At 36.5% G+C, this 15621-nt stretch overlaps 1 protein-coding gene across 8 annotated transcripts in view; it reads left to right on the top strand.

Moving 5' to 3' along the window:
- Nucleotides 1-13384, top strand: part of LOC127975476 (chondroitin sulfate proteoglycan 5-like) — a 32013-nt gene extending 18629 nt beyond the window's left edge. Inside the window, exons 3-6 of one of the 8 annotated variants that reach the window (XM_052579605.1) lie at nucleotides 264-452; nucleotides 6212-6287; nucleotides 9253-9309; nucleotides 12652-13384. In XM_052579605.1, coding sequence (XP_052435565.1) covers nucleotides 264-452; nucleotides 6212-6287; nucleotides 9253-9309; nucleotides 12652-12822 — 493 coding nt within the window. In that variant the 3' untranslated portion in view covers nucleotides 12823-13384. Of the gene's footprint in view, nucleotides 1-263; nucleotides 453-6208; nucleotides 6366-9252; nucleotides 9310-12651 lie in introns of all 8 variants that reach the window. The other 7 variants (XM_052579599.1, XM_052579598.1, XM_052579604.1 and 4 more) reach the window with 7 other exon arrangements.
- Nucleotides 13385-15621: the final 2237 nt, after the last annotated feature.

Below are 15621 nucleotides of genomic sequence, written 5' to 3'. Positions count from 1 at the left end.
TATCGCTCAAAAGAAAAGGCTCATGTATTTGGATTTACAGTGGAAATACCACATGCATTCAGTTGATGTTGCTGTTTGTTCACAATACATTTTACAGTTATTTTATTTGCAGTTAGCACATTTGAAAGAACTGCTATGAAACGCATTCATTTTATACAAAATTAGCTTTTGACCATTGCATTGAAATCTGTTTCTGGAAATACAAACGAATGATCAATTTGCTGGGAAAGGCTTACATATATTTGCCTTTCTCTGTGTTGCAGGTGCAACATCCAGGACTACATGTGGCACAAGGGTGCCCGCTGTGAATCGGTCATCACGGAGTTCCAGGTAATGTGCATCGCCATCGGGGCCTCCGCTTTCATGGTGCTCCTGCTCTTCATGATCGTCGTTTGCTTTGCCAAGAAGCTGCACGTGCTCAAGACCGAGAATAACAAGTTGCGCAAGCGCAGGTGAGACTCTGGCCTGAGTGAGACTGATATTTAGAGAAAGTAAGACAAAGTGGAAGGGTTTATGGATTAAATGCTTTAAAAGCTCATGTTGTGCGGTAGAATTAGGAACAAATAAATCTCACACAGGAAAGCTTGCCAAATATTTGTGTAGCTATTTAAATAGCAACAGTTCAATCTCATGACCTTCCTTAGGCATATACCTGTACACCATGTTCATGTTTTTTAAAAGTTTTCAAAAGTATTTTATGCTCACCAAGACTGAAGATGGTAATATTGTTAAATATTATTGCAATTTAAAATAAGTGTTTTGAAGTAATATATATTTTAAAATGTAATTTATTCTTGTGATTTTAAAGTTTTCAGCATCATTACGGTCCAGTCTTTAGTGTCACATGATCCTTCAGAAATCATTCTAATATGCCGATTTGGTGTCTATCAAATTATAATTATTATCAGTTATGATTATAAATGTATTAATTACTAATAATACTGTAGTTATTGATCATTTGTGAAAACAGTTGTGCTTCTTAATATTTTTGTGGAGATTTTGCTGCTTTAATATTTTTTTCAGGATTCTTTGATGAATAGAAAATCAACCTACAGCATTTGAAATAGAAATGTTTTCCTGTCTGTCGAAAATGTCACTTTCAATCAATTTAACATCCTTGCTGAATAAACATTTTAAACAAAAAAATAATAATCTTTCAGGTCTTTTATATTGTAATTATCTTTCAGAGTATTACTATTTTTATTGTATTTTTTATCAAATAAATTCAGCCTTGGAGTGCATAAGAGACCTTTTTCAAATAATTGTAAAATTGTTACAATTATTACAAAATTTTGATTTGTAGTTTTGCAATTCAAAATACACTTTTTATATTTAAATGTTTGTTTGGGTTGGAAATGAACCTGCTTGCCTAGTCAAACCTGTTTTGTTGGCTGGTTTCAGATGGATTTTAGAGATTTATTAAAAGTTAAACAATTAAACCAGCCTGGAAAGCAGGAAAACCAGCTTTAAGAGACCCCAAAATCGATCCAAAAATGGATGTTCAATGTTGTTCCAACCCTCTTTCTTTCATTTTACAAAAGAAGATAATTTGAGGAATGTTGGTAACCAAACAGGTTGCTGGTATCCATTGACTTCTACATTATTGGAAACAATACTGTAGCTACCAGAAACTCTTCAAATTCAAAAATATCTTCTTTTGTTTTGAGCAAAAGAAAGAAATTGACAGGTTTGGAACAGGTGAGTAAAGGATGAGAGATGACTATTCTGCCATGCAAAGCAAAAGACAGTAACTTAGATTTTTTCAAATAAGTTATTGATATTTTTGGAACATTCAAGACATCCTTTATCATGTGTATAAGTATCTTGAGTCAATCTCGTTGTTTTTCCAAAAAAATTTTGGGTTGTCTCAACCGTTACTTCGAAAAGCCCTGGAGAAACCAAGGCAGAGCACCGCATAACACCAGTTACTGCTCTTTCACTTTGTTTGGAATGCTCAAATTGAGTTACGTCATTCTGACTTTGTTTAGCCGCATGTCAATATGAAGTTACGGTGCCGGCTTGGAGTTATATAGTGTTCTGCCTTTGTTTTACTGTCCATTAAAGTCTGCTGCATTTTAATTACGTTGTAGACAAACATATTAGATAGATAGCGATCTACCAAACAGCTCCATATTACAAAGCACTGTAAAGACCAGATACCTTGGCAGCAATACGTAATCGTGAATAGCATTTAAAGATATAATACATACAAACCAATATAAAAGCAATTATGATATGTCTAGCATTCTTTTACGTTACTGAGCATAGCAAATAAATTGGTACCTATGGTATCCACTCATGTTTCACTTTAAGTCTGCTTGTAATAGCCTATATGAGACAGCCCATTATCACGCAGTTGTTACTATAAAGATTTTGTTAATGGTGATCATCAACCAAATATTTATGATGTGGAAGTTACTGCTTTTTGCCTTGGTGTGACTTCTCACGTTTTGCAGACAATGCAAAGGCAGAGTACATTAACTTCAAAATAGGAGTAAAAATCTAATTTGAGCTCACAATTTTTAATGAAGATTATTTTCATTAATAAAACATCTAACTGTTAAATGTACAGTGTCCTACCTAGAATGAATTTGGCTGGACAAAATAAAATAAACTTTAAAGTCATTATTAAGGTCTTATGCCTTTGTAGGGCAGCATACAGGTGCTTCTCAATAAATTAGAATGTCATGGAAAAGTTTGTTTATTTCAGTCATTTCAACTCAAATTGTGAAACTTGTGTATTAATTACTTGTGTAATAAATTCAGTGCACACAGACTGAAGTAGTTTGTCTTTGGTTCTTTTAATTGTGATGATTTTGGCTCACATTTAACAAAAATCCTCCAATTAACTATCTCAACAAATTAGAATACTTCATAGAAGAATTTAAAAAAAAAAAAATTAAACATTTTTAGTAAACTGTTGGCATTCTGGAAAGTATGTTCATTTACTGTACATGTAGTTAATACTTGATATGGGATCCTTTTGCTTTAATTACTGCCTCAATTCTGCGTGGCATGGAGGTGATCAGTTGGTGGCACTGCTGAGGTGGTATGGAAGCCCAGGTTTCCTCTTGACAATACAGTTCAGGTCTGGTGAGTTTCCTGGCCAGTCAAGCACACAAAACACCATAGTCATTTTGCCAAATCCTGCAGAAAAATTAAATCACCATCCTTAAAAAGCTGCTCAGCAGAAGGAAGCATGAAGTACTCCAAAATTTCTAAACAAGTGCCATGACTTTGGTTTTCAAAAAACACAATGGACCAACATCAGAAGATGACATTGCACCCCAAATCATAACAGACTATGGAAACTTAACACTGGACTGGGGCAACTGGGGCTATGAGCTTCTCCATCCTTCCTCCAGACTCTTGGACCTTGGTTTCCAAATGAAATACAAAACTTGCTTTCATCTGAAAAGAGGACTTTGGATTACTGGGCAGTGGACAGTCCAGTTCTTCTTCTCCTTAGCTCAGGTAAAATGCCTCTGACGCTGTCTGTGGTTCAGTGGCTTAACAAGAGGAATACGACAACTGTAGCCAAATTCCTTTACATGTCTGTGTGTGGTGTCCTCTTGATCTCTTGGCCTCAGCCTCAGCTCATTCCTTGTGAATTTCACTCAAATTCTTGAATCTATTTTGCTTGACAATCATCATATGGCTGTGGTTCTCTCGGTTGGTTGTGCATCTTTTTCTTCCACACTTTTTCCTTCCATTCAACTTTCTGTTAACATGCTTGGATACAGCACTCTGTGAACAGCCAGCTTCCTTGACAATGAATGTTTGTGGCTTATCCTCCTTGTGAAGGGTGAGAGACCATTTTGAAGGCTCAGGAAACCTTTGTAGGTGTTTTGAGTTGATTAGCTGATTGGCATGTCACCATATTCTAATTTGTTGAGATGTTGAGTGAATTGGTGCCTTTTGTTAAATGTGAGCTAATCACAATTAAAAGAACCAAAGACTTAAACTACTTCAGTCTTTGTGCACTGAATTTATTTAATACACGAGTTTCACAATTTGAGTTGAATTACTGAAATGAACTTTTCCATGACATTCTGATTTACTGAGAAGCACCTGTACCTTTAAACCTACTGAGACCAGCAACCCAACTTTAAGCTGTATTTTACAACAGGGTAAAGCAATACAAAAATAAATGTTTAGCTGAGAGAAACAAAACAGTGCATAACATTTTTTGTGATGTCCGGAGCATTTTTAATTCCCTGAAAAGTGTTAGCGTTACGATTGTGCAGCTGCTAATTGGACCAAATAATGCAGTGAGTGGATGGCGCACTAATGTTTAGCGTACTGCGCTAGCAGCGGGCAGACTGCATGATGTCACAGGAGCTACAGCTGAAAGTAGGGCAGTGTGAGGGGGAGGAGGGGCCAGCTGACCTACATACAGCTGTGAGACCCAGGGGGGTGTGGGGGTGGAAGCTAGGGCCAGGAATTAAATAGCACACACCCTCCTCAAAGAATAGAAGGAAAATTATGAGGGGAAAAAAGCAGAAACAGAGTTTTATAAGTCTGCAGAGGAGGGTGGCCATGTTTGGAGGTGAGAGTGATGGAGGAAGAGGAAAAATAGATGCAGCAGTGCTACAGATGAGACTAGTCATGAATACATCAGACGCCCACCTCTCCATCTGATACAAGTAAATGTGCTCGAATTCACTCAGCGCTAAACAAGATCAAATCTTCCCATCATATAGAAAGGGATGGGATTTTTTACAGCCAAAAAAGAGAAGGGAGAGGATGTTTATTCTATTAATTCTCAGTTTAGGACTCAAATTTACATCATGTGGTGACTCTAAAACACCAAAACCATCCAGTGACCTACACTAGACCATTTAAATGTTAATGGCCTGAAAGATTATTTTAATGTTTTAATGTCTGTGAATCTCTCACAAGTTAAAATAACTGTTTGCTATTTTAATACATTGTAAAATGTGATTTATTACTGTAATGTCAAAACTCATGTTGCTTCAGAAATCGTTCCAATATGCTGATTTGGTAGAAATTCTATTTGAAACAATGTAACAGTATTTACTCTTGAACAATTTAATTTGTCCTTGCTAAATAAAAATAATACTTTCATTAAAAAAAAAAAAAATGTATGTACATTTCAAGGGTTACTCCACCCCAAAATGAAAAGTTTGTCATTAATCACTCACTCCCATGTCGTTCCAAACCCATAATAGCTCAGTTCGTCTTTGGAACACAATTAAAGTTATTTCGGATGCAAACCTGGAGGCTTGAGACTAGGATGCGCTGTTCATTATGTGTATTTAGCTTTGATTTGGAATAAAACAGCGCATCCTTGTGGCGCGGAGGACACAGAAGAGCACACGCAGCACGGTGCTGTGGAGCGTAAGAGGAGACCATTGACAAAGGAATGTTCCTGTCGCTTCACATAACCAAATTTGCATGTCTGATGACAGATGGAGTATTCTGATGATGACTTTTCATACCTTTTATGGACCTTGACACTGTTAATTACTTGGCAGTCAATGGGACAGCCTCCAGGTTTTCATCCCAAATATCTTAAAATGTGTTCTGAAGACAAACTGTGCTTTTACGGATTTGGAACAACATGGAGGTAAGTGATAAATGACAAAATGTTCATTTTGGGGCGGAGTAACCCTTTAATATATATAGGGGCTTTTGCACCTGAGGAACCTTTTCATATATTTCCTATAGAACTATTGGCGGAAGTACCTGCTTTTTGGCGTGTTCACACCACAAGAAGTAGGGATGGTTTTAGTTAACTTATTTGAGAACAGTAAGAACAGGAAGAGTCTAGAAGGAAATGGGAAGAAACTGTGACCTACACATAAGCCTGTGCAGGAAGCTTAAATTAATCATTCATATGAGGTCATTTAATGGTGATGAAATGTCTAGAATTTTCTAATATTTTGAAAAGAGTTTAATATGTGTTGAATTTGAGAAAAAGGCGTGATTTGTCATGTGGTATGTTGCATCACAGGTCGTGTACTGAATGTGTGTCTAAACTTCTGCCTCCAAAGCAGTCCTATAGAATTGCACTAATGTTCTCTTCTCTTATTCTCTTTCTCTTCTCTGTCCCTCATAACCCCTGTATTTTCCACTGTGTCCTTTTCTCTCTATACCTCTCATTTTCCCACAATGCTCCCTCCATTCCACCTCTCTTCTTCTTTTTCCCTTTTTTTCCCGCCTCCCCCTCTCCTCGACCTCGCAGCAGTAAGTACCGTCCTTCCTCGGAGCACCACAATGATAATTTCTCGTTGTCCACCATCGCTGAGGGCTCCCATCCAAATGTAAGGAAACTTTGCGACACCCCTCCTAACCTCCCTCATGCCCGTGCTTTGGCTTACTATGATAACATTATCTGTCAGGTAACGTGTTTCTCGTCTTTCTCTTTCCTCTCCCCCTCCGTCCCCTCTCTGCATGGACCCCGAGCGTAACCTTTGGTAAGGGAGGGGGTGCACAGCGCACAGAGAGATGGGAGTGTTTTCTCCACTGAAAAGGTCTGCTCTCAGATAGGAGTGTGGTTACTGAGGCAACAGTTGTTACCATAGCAACAGAGTAACCGGGAAACGGCAAAAAAAGCTGGCGTTTAGTTTTTTTGCGAATGCCACTTTGGATGCTCCATTAATGGTGAGGCTCGGTGCTGTGGCTGACCTGAGTCTGTCAGCTTCTGTCCGACAGGCCATCCATCTGTCCCACCGTGTCTCTAGTGATGAGCGGATAGTCTAGCCTGAAGACGCACTCTTTAACAGCGCAGACCTGGAAGACATGTTCTCCCCTGACACATACATATACATACACACCCAGACCATGTGTATTAAATGTAAATGCAAGCAACAGGGTTGAGTAAATTCATTTGCACCTTTTGGATTTTGGCTATAGGTGATTCTAGGTCCTAGTTGAAAGGAATATTTCTTGTTTTATGCGTGAGAGGTTGCGAGTTTGAGTCGATAAAATGATTTTAATAATTTTTTGTTTAATTATTAATAATGTAATTTTTTATATATATATATATATAAATCAGAATTTTATTTATTTGCCAGTAAATCTGTAGTTTTGGTGTGGATGATTTTTTAAAATCAGTTTTTTAATATATTTCTTCAATTTAGGTGTGAATAATAATGTATGTTTTAAAATTTTTTGAAACATTTGCATTCATTTTATTTTATGAAATATAGTAATTAAGATTTTTATTAATTGTAATTTATTTTTTATGTGTTGATTTCATTTTGCATTAAAGATGGCAGTAATGTAATTTCTTTATTATTATTTAATAATTTTTATAGATTGATTTTTTATAAATATATTAGAATTTAAGTAAAGATATTTCAAAATAATATGAATTAAATTTATTATTAATATTAATTACAATTAATACATAGTTTGTGATTAAAACTATTTAAATGTTTAATATTTGTTGAATTGATTGATTCTGAAAAACAGCAAATAGAACGGACGATAAAATAAATAAGGATAGCCTCTCAGATATCTTAGTCGCAGTTTACATCAAACATGATAAGCGATCACACAATGACAGATTTTTAAGGATGAGTTAATGGCAGCATCTCTGGTTTCAGCATTGTATCCTGATTGCAGACCTTGGACTCTGCTGAGAGCGCCCACCCACGCCACCCTCCTCCCCTCTCGCCCTCCCCCTGCTCCCCTTCTCTCTTCCTCTGCACCGCTGCATGATTGACTCTTCACACGGGCCTCCTAGTGGTCCGGTGATCTGCTGCTGCTTGTTCACTGCATCGCATTAATATACATGTCTGTCGTTTCACTCGTTTATCCTGGTTCAGAAAGACGAGAGGGTGAGTGGGCTCTCTCTGTGCCAGATCTCACCAACCAATGAAGTGTTGAGTGAAAAATGCAGGATAAACATCTGAGATGCAACGTCTCACTGCTGCCGATAGAAGGAGTAACACTTGGCTAACATGTCTGCCGCATGGGTAGATGTAGATCTAACACGAACGTCGTTCTCTTCTGTGGGATAACCATAACACAGCTTTCTTCTCTTTTCAAATCTGATGTTACTTGGAAAATACATTATTGCAATGGAAACCAATGGAAAATACAGTATTTTTGCAATAGAAAGGATATTAGCATTTTTGAGACCCTCATCATATTATGTTTACTACAGCCCAATGGTGGATTGTTTAATAAAAACAGTCTCAAAAACCCTCAATATGTATAACATCTATATTGCATATACCCATCCAAGCAGTTGCCATCAATTCCAGCTTGGATGCATCAGTCAGATCAAAGTAACTACTTTTTAGTGCTTTTTTGGGTAAACCTTTGGGCAAAAGGGACATGTATTCAATGTCTTTAGTACATGAACTCAGGATTTAAAAAAAAATAATATTGATTATAATTAGAAAAAATTATACATATACATATATATATATATATATATATATATATATATATATATATATATATATATATATATATATATATATATATATATATATATATATAGTAGTGCAAGTCAAGGTTATTTTTTTTAAAGGTATAGTATACCCCAAAAATAAAATTCTGTCATAACTGACTCAACATGCTGTTTTTTCCAAACTTATAAGTTATTTTATTCCATGAAACACAAAAGGAAATATTTAAAAAATATATATATCTATATATATATATATATATATATATATATATATATATATAGAGAGAGAGAGAGAGAGAGAGAGAGAGATATATATGCCATAAAATGAAAACATACGCACACGTTGTATAATTTTTATTATACAATGCCTTGTGTTCTACATTTCAGATATTTTTTAACCATTTGTTTGATATCTTTGTGATATTTGAAATTTAAAATGATAAAATGGGATATTTGGAACAACATTAGGGTTTGTAAATAATGACAGAATTTTCATTTACGTGTGTGTGTTATCTATCGCTTCCAGCACACAGTAAATGTATGTATATTTTTGGCCTCAGAGTTGAAAACCTAAAGACCTTAAAGGCCCTAGGCATAGTCCCACAATGCTAATACTTGAGTAAAGCAAACAATAATAATAACAATTTAAATATTCAAGATAAGTGGCTCTAAGGAGGAAAAATACTTGTCCATTCAGTGTCTCTAGTCTCACCACTGGAGGATCTTATACACAAAAGGACCTTTCCCTGTCCTTCTGTCTGTCTTTCCCTGTTCCTTTCTGTCTTAGTCTCTATCTCCGTCTCATTCTGAATGGAAATGATATTTATGAGGTATATAATCCTCTCAATGCCCCCACCCCTCAGAAAACCATGAGCAGATACACCTGGGAGTGTAAGACCAAAGAGGAGCCCGAATGTGAGGTAAGACTTACAACCCCACAGCTCCGCCCAAAAGACAGCAGCTCTCCTTTCATTGTGCTGTTCTCCTGTCAATCAAACTGTACTGACCAATCCTGGCCCTTCTTATCATCATCATCATCATCATCATAGTGAATCCAAACTAACAGTATGGTCCATTTCAAGTTCTAAAAGAATAATTCACCCAAAAATATAAGTTCTGTCAACATTTATTCATCATTATGTCGTTCCAAACCTGGATTACTTTTTTTTCTTTTAAATTTAATATGATTTAAAAAAAAAGCACCACAAAAGTGATCCATATTTGAATTAGTTTTGACAAAAATTATGAAGAAAATGGGTTTATTAGAGAACAGCTACAGAAGAAAGTTATACAGGTTTGGAACAACATTAGGATGAGTAAATTATTTCTAGGTGAATGTCCCTTGAAAGAATATTATAATCATCCATTGGTGGAATTCACATCTGTGGGTGTATATTGTTTCAACTAGAGTTGCCTGCAGAAATATAATATGCCTGTATGAGATCAAAAATGAGATAAATTCTTCAATTCCTTTCAAACACTCCATGACCTTCAGACAATTTACAACACCAAAATTGATTGTCTCTTCCGGCCGCGTGGAGGCTTGGAGCTCATCACCGCAGAGAAAACACTCCTGAAAATGAAAAGCATGCTATGAAATGAGGAATCTCTCAGGACAAGAAGGGGAGGAGGGACAAAATGTGGACAGTCAAGGCCTCTTTATTACCTTCAGCTCAGAGCTACTGCTCCACGGATCGATATCCGCTTGAGTAAAAGAGCCCGGCTCTGGCTAGCAGCCAAAACACACACACACACGCTCGCTCGCTCACTCCACACACATACCTAAACCCTCTGTGACTTGACAGATGTTTTGGAATTTAATAGACCATGTATAAACTAGAGAGGAAAGGTCAGATATAGCTGAATATTCTTCAGTCAGTGATTTTGACGACTTAAAGTAAGAGGTCCGTTCAAAAATGTTAGCCTCATGTGTTGTTCCAAACCTGACTGACTCATCTGTGGAACACAGAAGAAGATATTTTTAAAGTATGTTGGTGACCAAATAGCAAACATTTTGCATTCCACAGAAGAAAGTAAGTCATAATGTTAATTTTTGGGTGAATCTCTTTAAGACAACACATGGACCACGCTACACCGAAGAAGCTGGATCTGTCCATCTAATCGCTAGTTTTGATCCCTCTCCTCAACACTTTCCAGATTTAAATACATGCAATGAACATTTTAACTTAATTCACAGAATATGAGTGTGGACCCTCTGCTCCATTCCCATGTGCCCTTTGTCCCTCTGTCCACTATAGTTTTGTGATATATATACCAGTCAAGCTCTGATTCTCCCTTTCTTGTTCCTGTCTCGTCATCTCCGTGTACTTCCTCAAAGCTTTGCAGTTTACTGCAAAAAAAAAAAAAGCAGTCTGTTGCTCAGCAAGGCTGTACTTATTTGATCAAAAATACAGTAAAAATATTACTACAACTAGTTTTGTATTTCAATGTGTTTTAAAATGTTATTTATTCCTGTGATGGTTAATCTGAATTCTCAGCATCACTACTTCAGTCTTCAGTTCCACATGATCCTTCAGAAATCATTCTAATATGCTAATTAGCTGCTCAAGAAACATTTCGAATTATTGTTGGGAATTTTTTTTGTGGCGAGTTCTTTGATTAAAAAGTTCAAAAGATGAACACTTACTTGAAATAGAATCTTTTGTAACATTTTAACTTGATCAATTTAATCCATCCTTGCTGAGTAAATGTATTAATTCATTTATTAATTAATTTTTTTAAACAAATTGACCCCAAATTTTTTAATGGTAGTGTATGATTTATAGACATGATTATTTAAAAGTAACTATAGGGATGATTCACATTAAAGCTTAGTCTTGAATGCCTGTCAGCAATCTCTCCATTGTGTCACTGTCTAATTAAACTTAATATGAAACTGCATAAGAGTAACACATTTACATGATAAGAACATGATGACCACCACTTCTCATTAATAGCATAGCTAATGTTGACAAGAAGAAAGCAAAGAAATACTCATCAGTCATCTCCATCATGACTCTCTTCATATCCAAAGAAAATCCCTCAAACGTCTCAAGAGAAGTATAATCCACTTCCCCATCCAACCACAAATAAAAAGCACATTTTCTAGTTTCATGCTGACGGAAGAAAGGACGCCCCCTATCCGGTAACCATGGAGGTGGCGTATCCCCATGTCCTGCCCGAGGTTACAATCTAAGTCATCGCTGAATGGGTAAATCATCATTAGTTGTCTCTATCTAGTTCAAAACGTGTCACACTCGTGCCTTAACCCAACTACACCAAGGAACCAGAACCAGAGTCAGCTTCTCCTGGAAAAACATGTTAGCATCACTATCACTGGACTGAAGGAGTCGAGTAATCCCTAAAACAAGTCGATTTTGTATCATTCGTTTCAATTACTGCATTTATTAAAGGCCACTAAATGGTTATTCCACAGAGAGAGAGAAAGAGAGTGTGTGCTAGACTTTAGTGCTATGGCAGGTGAGTTTCAGTCCATGGCTTCTCCTGTTCACTGGCGGGACAGGAGTGTGGGATGGGGCTGTATGAGCTTTGATGGGTTTGCATGTATGCATGTGTGTCTGGACGGGTGGATCATACAGCCTCCGCTCTGCCCAGAGGAGAAAACATCCTCAGCCAACTGCAATCAATCAATTTATTCGACGCAAGATCTGTTCCCGCAGTGCTGTCACACTCTAACTATTTGGATGTTATGCCAAAGTGTTTTTAAAAGTAGTGTCTACTTATTTATTATTATCATTTGAATTTAATTAAATGTTTTTACACCTGTAAAAAACTACATTTATTAACTAAATATAGAAATTTAGTTTTTGGTTTGGTGGAAAATATTTTTTAACATTACACTAAATATACATTTATTTATTTATTTTATATCTTTACAATTGCAAATTATGTAATTAAAAAACTTTTTTCTTAAAGTCGTAGGAGATATAATGAGCAATATTATTTATTTATATTTTAAATACTTAACCATTTATTGGATAATTTGCAAATGATAGTAAATAAATAAATAATGCTCAAACCATCCCCTATAATACTTTAATGGGTTTATTTATTTTATTTAACTTTTTATAATGTAGTAGTACATTATGAGCATTATTTAATTAATTTAATTTAATTAATTAAATAATTTAACAAATTTACAATTGCCCATTATTTAATTTCCAAAAAATCATTAAAGTGGGAGACGTAATAAACAATTTAAGGTTGTTCCAGAGATCTAACATTGGACTGTCATTTCCCAGGATGATCCTAATTCCCAGAACAAGCTGGAGGACCCCGTGAAGGCGCCCCCACCCAAAGAGGACGAGTCGCTGAACATCCAGAACTCGCTCACCCCTAAGCACGAGAACCATAAGGTGCTGGGCGAGGAGAACTCTTCGGAGGTAAACTCGCTGCAGAACAACATGATGTAGAACAGAAACAAAAGCACCCCACGCCACCACGTCCACGATCACTTAAATCATCGAGCAGCAGACGCTCCGAGCAGCCACACCCACCACACCATCACCACATGACAGAAAACTTTAAAAACCCCGCCCCTCATACCCACTCAGTCTCCGCCCTCCTGCCCCCCCCCCTTGTTGCAGTCTCTTTGCCCTGTAGTCGACCCGCCCCTGACCCAGCCCTTATGTATACACACACCTACCCCTGCCTAAATTTATTACGGCATGCGTTGGTGTATATTGTAAAAAAAGAATAAAAAGTAAAACGTATTCGGGGTTTAAAATATAAAATGTTGTCATAAAAGAAAAAGCTACTGAGAGGTTTTGATGTTTGTCTGACTAATTCAGTGAGTATGTATAAATATATGGAAAAAATGCTTGGATTGATATAAAGAAAAAACACAATGTGTCTTTGTTTTGATGTGATTTCTAATCCTTTGATGTACTTGTTTTATTTTGTACTTTTTTGGGAATATAAACTACGAAGAGAAAAAATCTTGACAGTTGTTGAAATAAACCTTTTTAACACTAAGTCCTTGTCCCTGTGTGATCCTAGCTTTGGTTGCTTTCCCTGGCCAGATGCCTTCTTGTGCTTACTATGTCTTGCTTTGCTTGAATTTGCGCATGGCTTTTGACACTTGCCCCATAAAGGTCTGCATCACTTTAGATCTGCATACTGACAATGTTTTACAGAATCTGGCAAGACTTGTCATAAGGGGGAACCAAAATACTACACATCTTTCTGTTATTTCCCTGACAAATATGAATTTAAAATCAATTGCAGGTGTTAGGTATGACTCATATTAGACATATTAGACTCTCCTAAACTATTGTGCATTATAATCCTGCGTATAGCTTAATAACCTATGCATATATTGTCAAGAATTTTTTTCATAAATAGTTTCTTTAATTGTTTTAACTACAATCAAGGGCCTGAATTAGTAATCCTAGGTCATTCTAACCTCGGGCAGAAATCCTGGGTCATCTTGCTCATCATTTACATTACTAATTTATCCTAGGTATTCATAAGATGAAGTTTCATACTGTACACTCCCAAACCCGGGGTTAATGTTCTCATTAGGATATTTGTCTGGGTCATTGATTAGACGAGCAAGGGTGAAATGTACCTTTACCCAGGGTTAAATGTTGTGCTTAGAACGATGGTAACCCATGATTAAGCAAAATGTGAAAAGTTCTAGCTTTTCAGTTAATAAAAAGTCTGGAATACACACACATTTTTTTACATCTTAACATCAACTTCTCAAGACTGTAAATCGGTGGTAAATCTGGGCAAAAACCGTGTATTGTATTCCAACCTTAATATAAAGTTGCCGCAATAATTTGTTCTAAAATTAAATATGGGTTCCACCCTTTCTTCATTTAAAAATCCATAATCTAAGGTTTGAAAAGAAATTGGCCATTTTGATGAATGGGCTGTGGGCCTGTTCACATACTGAATGATATCCCTCATAAGAGTCTCTCTGCAGTTGTCAAACTAAGACTCCAAGATTCCGTTCTCCTATAAATAAATCACAGGTTTTTTATTGTGATTTCCTTTTATGAGTTTCTGACGATGAGGTTTGTTTCAGCCCCAGAGCAACCCCTTCCTCCAACGCACTAATAGAGAACAAGTTCACTTGAGACCTCGAGAGAATAGGGAGCAGACTCACTGCTGAGACAATTTTGTCATTTAGCAGTGCAAGTCAGTATTTCTTTTTATTTATTTGTAATGTAATATAAACCTATTTTATTTTATTTTCATCTTTTCCAATCCCGTGTTTTCACCTCAAGGGTCTCTGGTTGGTCTCTTTGTGTGAATCCGTGAAAATAATGAATAATAGCGAGCACTTCATCCTCTCATATAAAAACAGAGTGACATAAGTGCCTTTTCAGAACACAACAGATGCCTATGAAATCAGATCCGGGAACATACAGACCTTTATAATCACGTGAGTCTGTGGTTGTGTTGTCTGTGAAGTCCAGTGTGTGAAACTTGTTTCTACTTCAATGCTCAAGAGCACTTTGCCTAGTTTTGGCCTAATCTGAGTTAGTGGCAGCTCTGTTTATTACAGCTTTTTTCCTAATCTAATTCCCGCCCGCTGCCATGACAACAGCATACACACAAGTATCCAAAACAAGGGAGGGTTCACAACATGTGCTACACACATAAAAATAAAAATCCTCAGTTCCCTGAGGTGGCTCTGAGTCTCTGACACTGTGAAAAAGGACACAGCAATGTCCCCAGGTGATCCTGTCTCAAGTTTGTGTTGAACTAATACCAGCTTGATCTCACCAGCTTTCTCTCTATCATTCTTTCTTCTGTCCCCATTTTTCCACTGCTTTCTGTCCCTCCCTCCCTTTCCTTCTGCCATCTTGATCCTCATTGAAATGCAATTCTGGGGGTGTAATCATCATAGAAACACATTCTGATAGTATGGTGGATGAAGGAGAGGCCGGTCTTTCTCTGCTTTCATTTTCTGTCACTTAAGTGGAACAGTGTATAGCGAAATACAAAGAATATTCTGCATTTACTTAAAAAAGTGCTCTTTTACAGACAAAACTCTCATTTATATACAAGAAGCCTCGGCAATATTTGGACACTTAAGCCAAACTGTAATATAAACTAAAGATTTGTAATAAATTATCTGACTTACCATTCAAAATAAAAAATGTGTACTATATTCTCTTGTATTCTTTTATTACATATATATGTTATAGATAAAAAAAAAATGTGTAACTGAATGTGTAAGGCAACTGTTTTATTACATA

Source organism: Carassius gibelio, chromosome B16, assembly GCF_023724105.1.
Source record: "Carassius gibelio isolate Cgi1373 ecotype wild population from Czech Republic chromosome B16, carGib1.2-hapl.c, whole genome shotgun sequence".
Lineage (NCBI taxonomy): Eukaryota > Metazoa > Chordata > Actinopteri > Cypriniformes > Cyprinidae > Carassius > Carassius gibelio.
The sequence above is the reverse complement of the archived record's forward strand: the minus strand, read 5'-3'. Positions and strand labels throughout refer to the sequence as shown.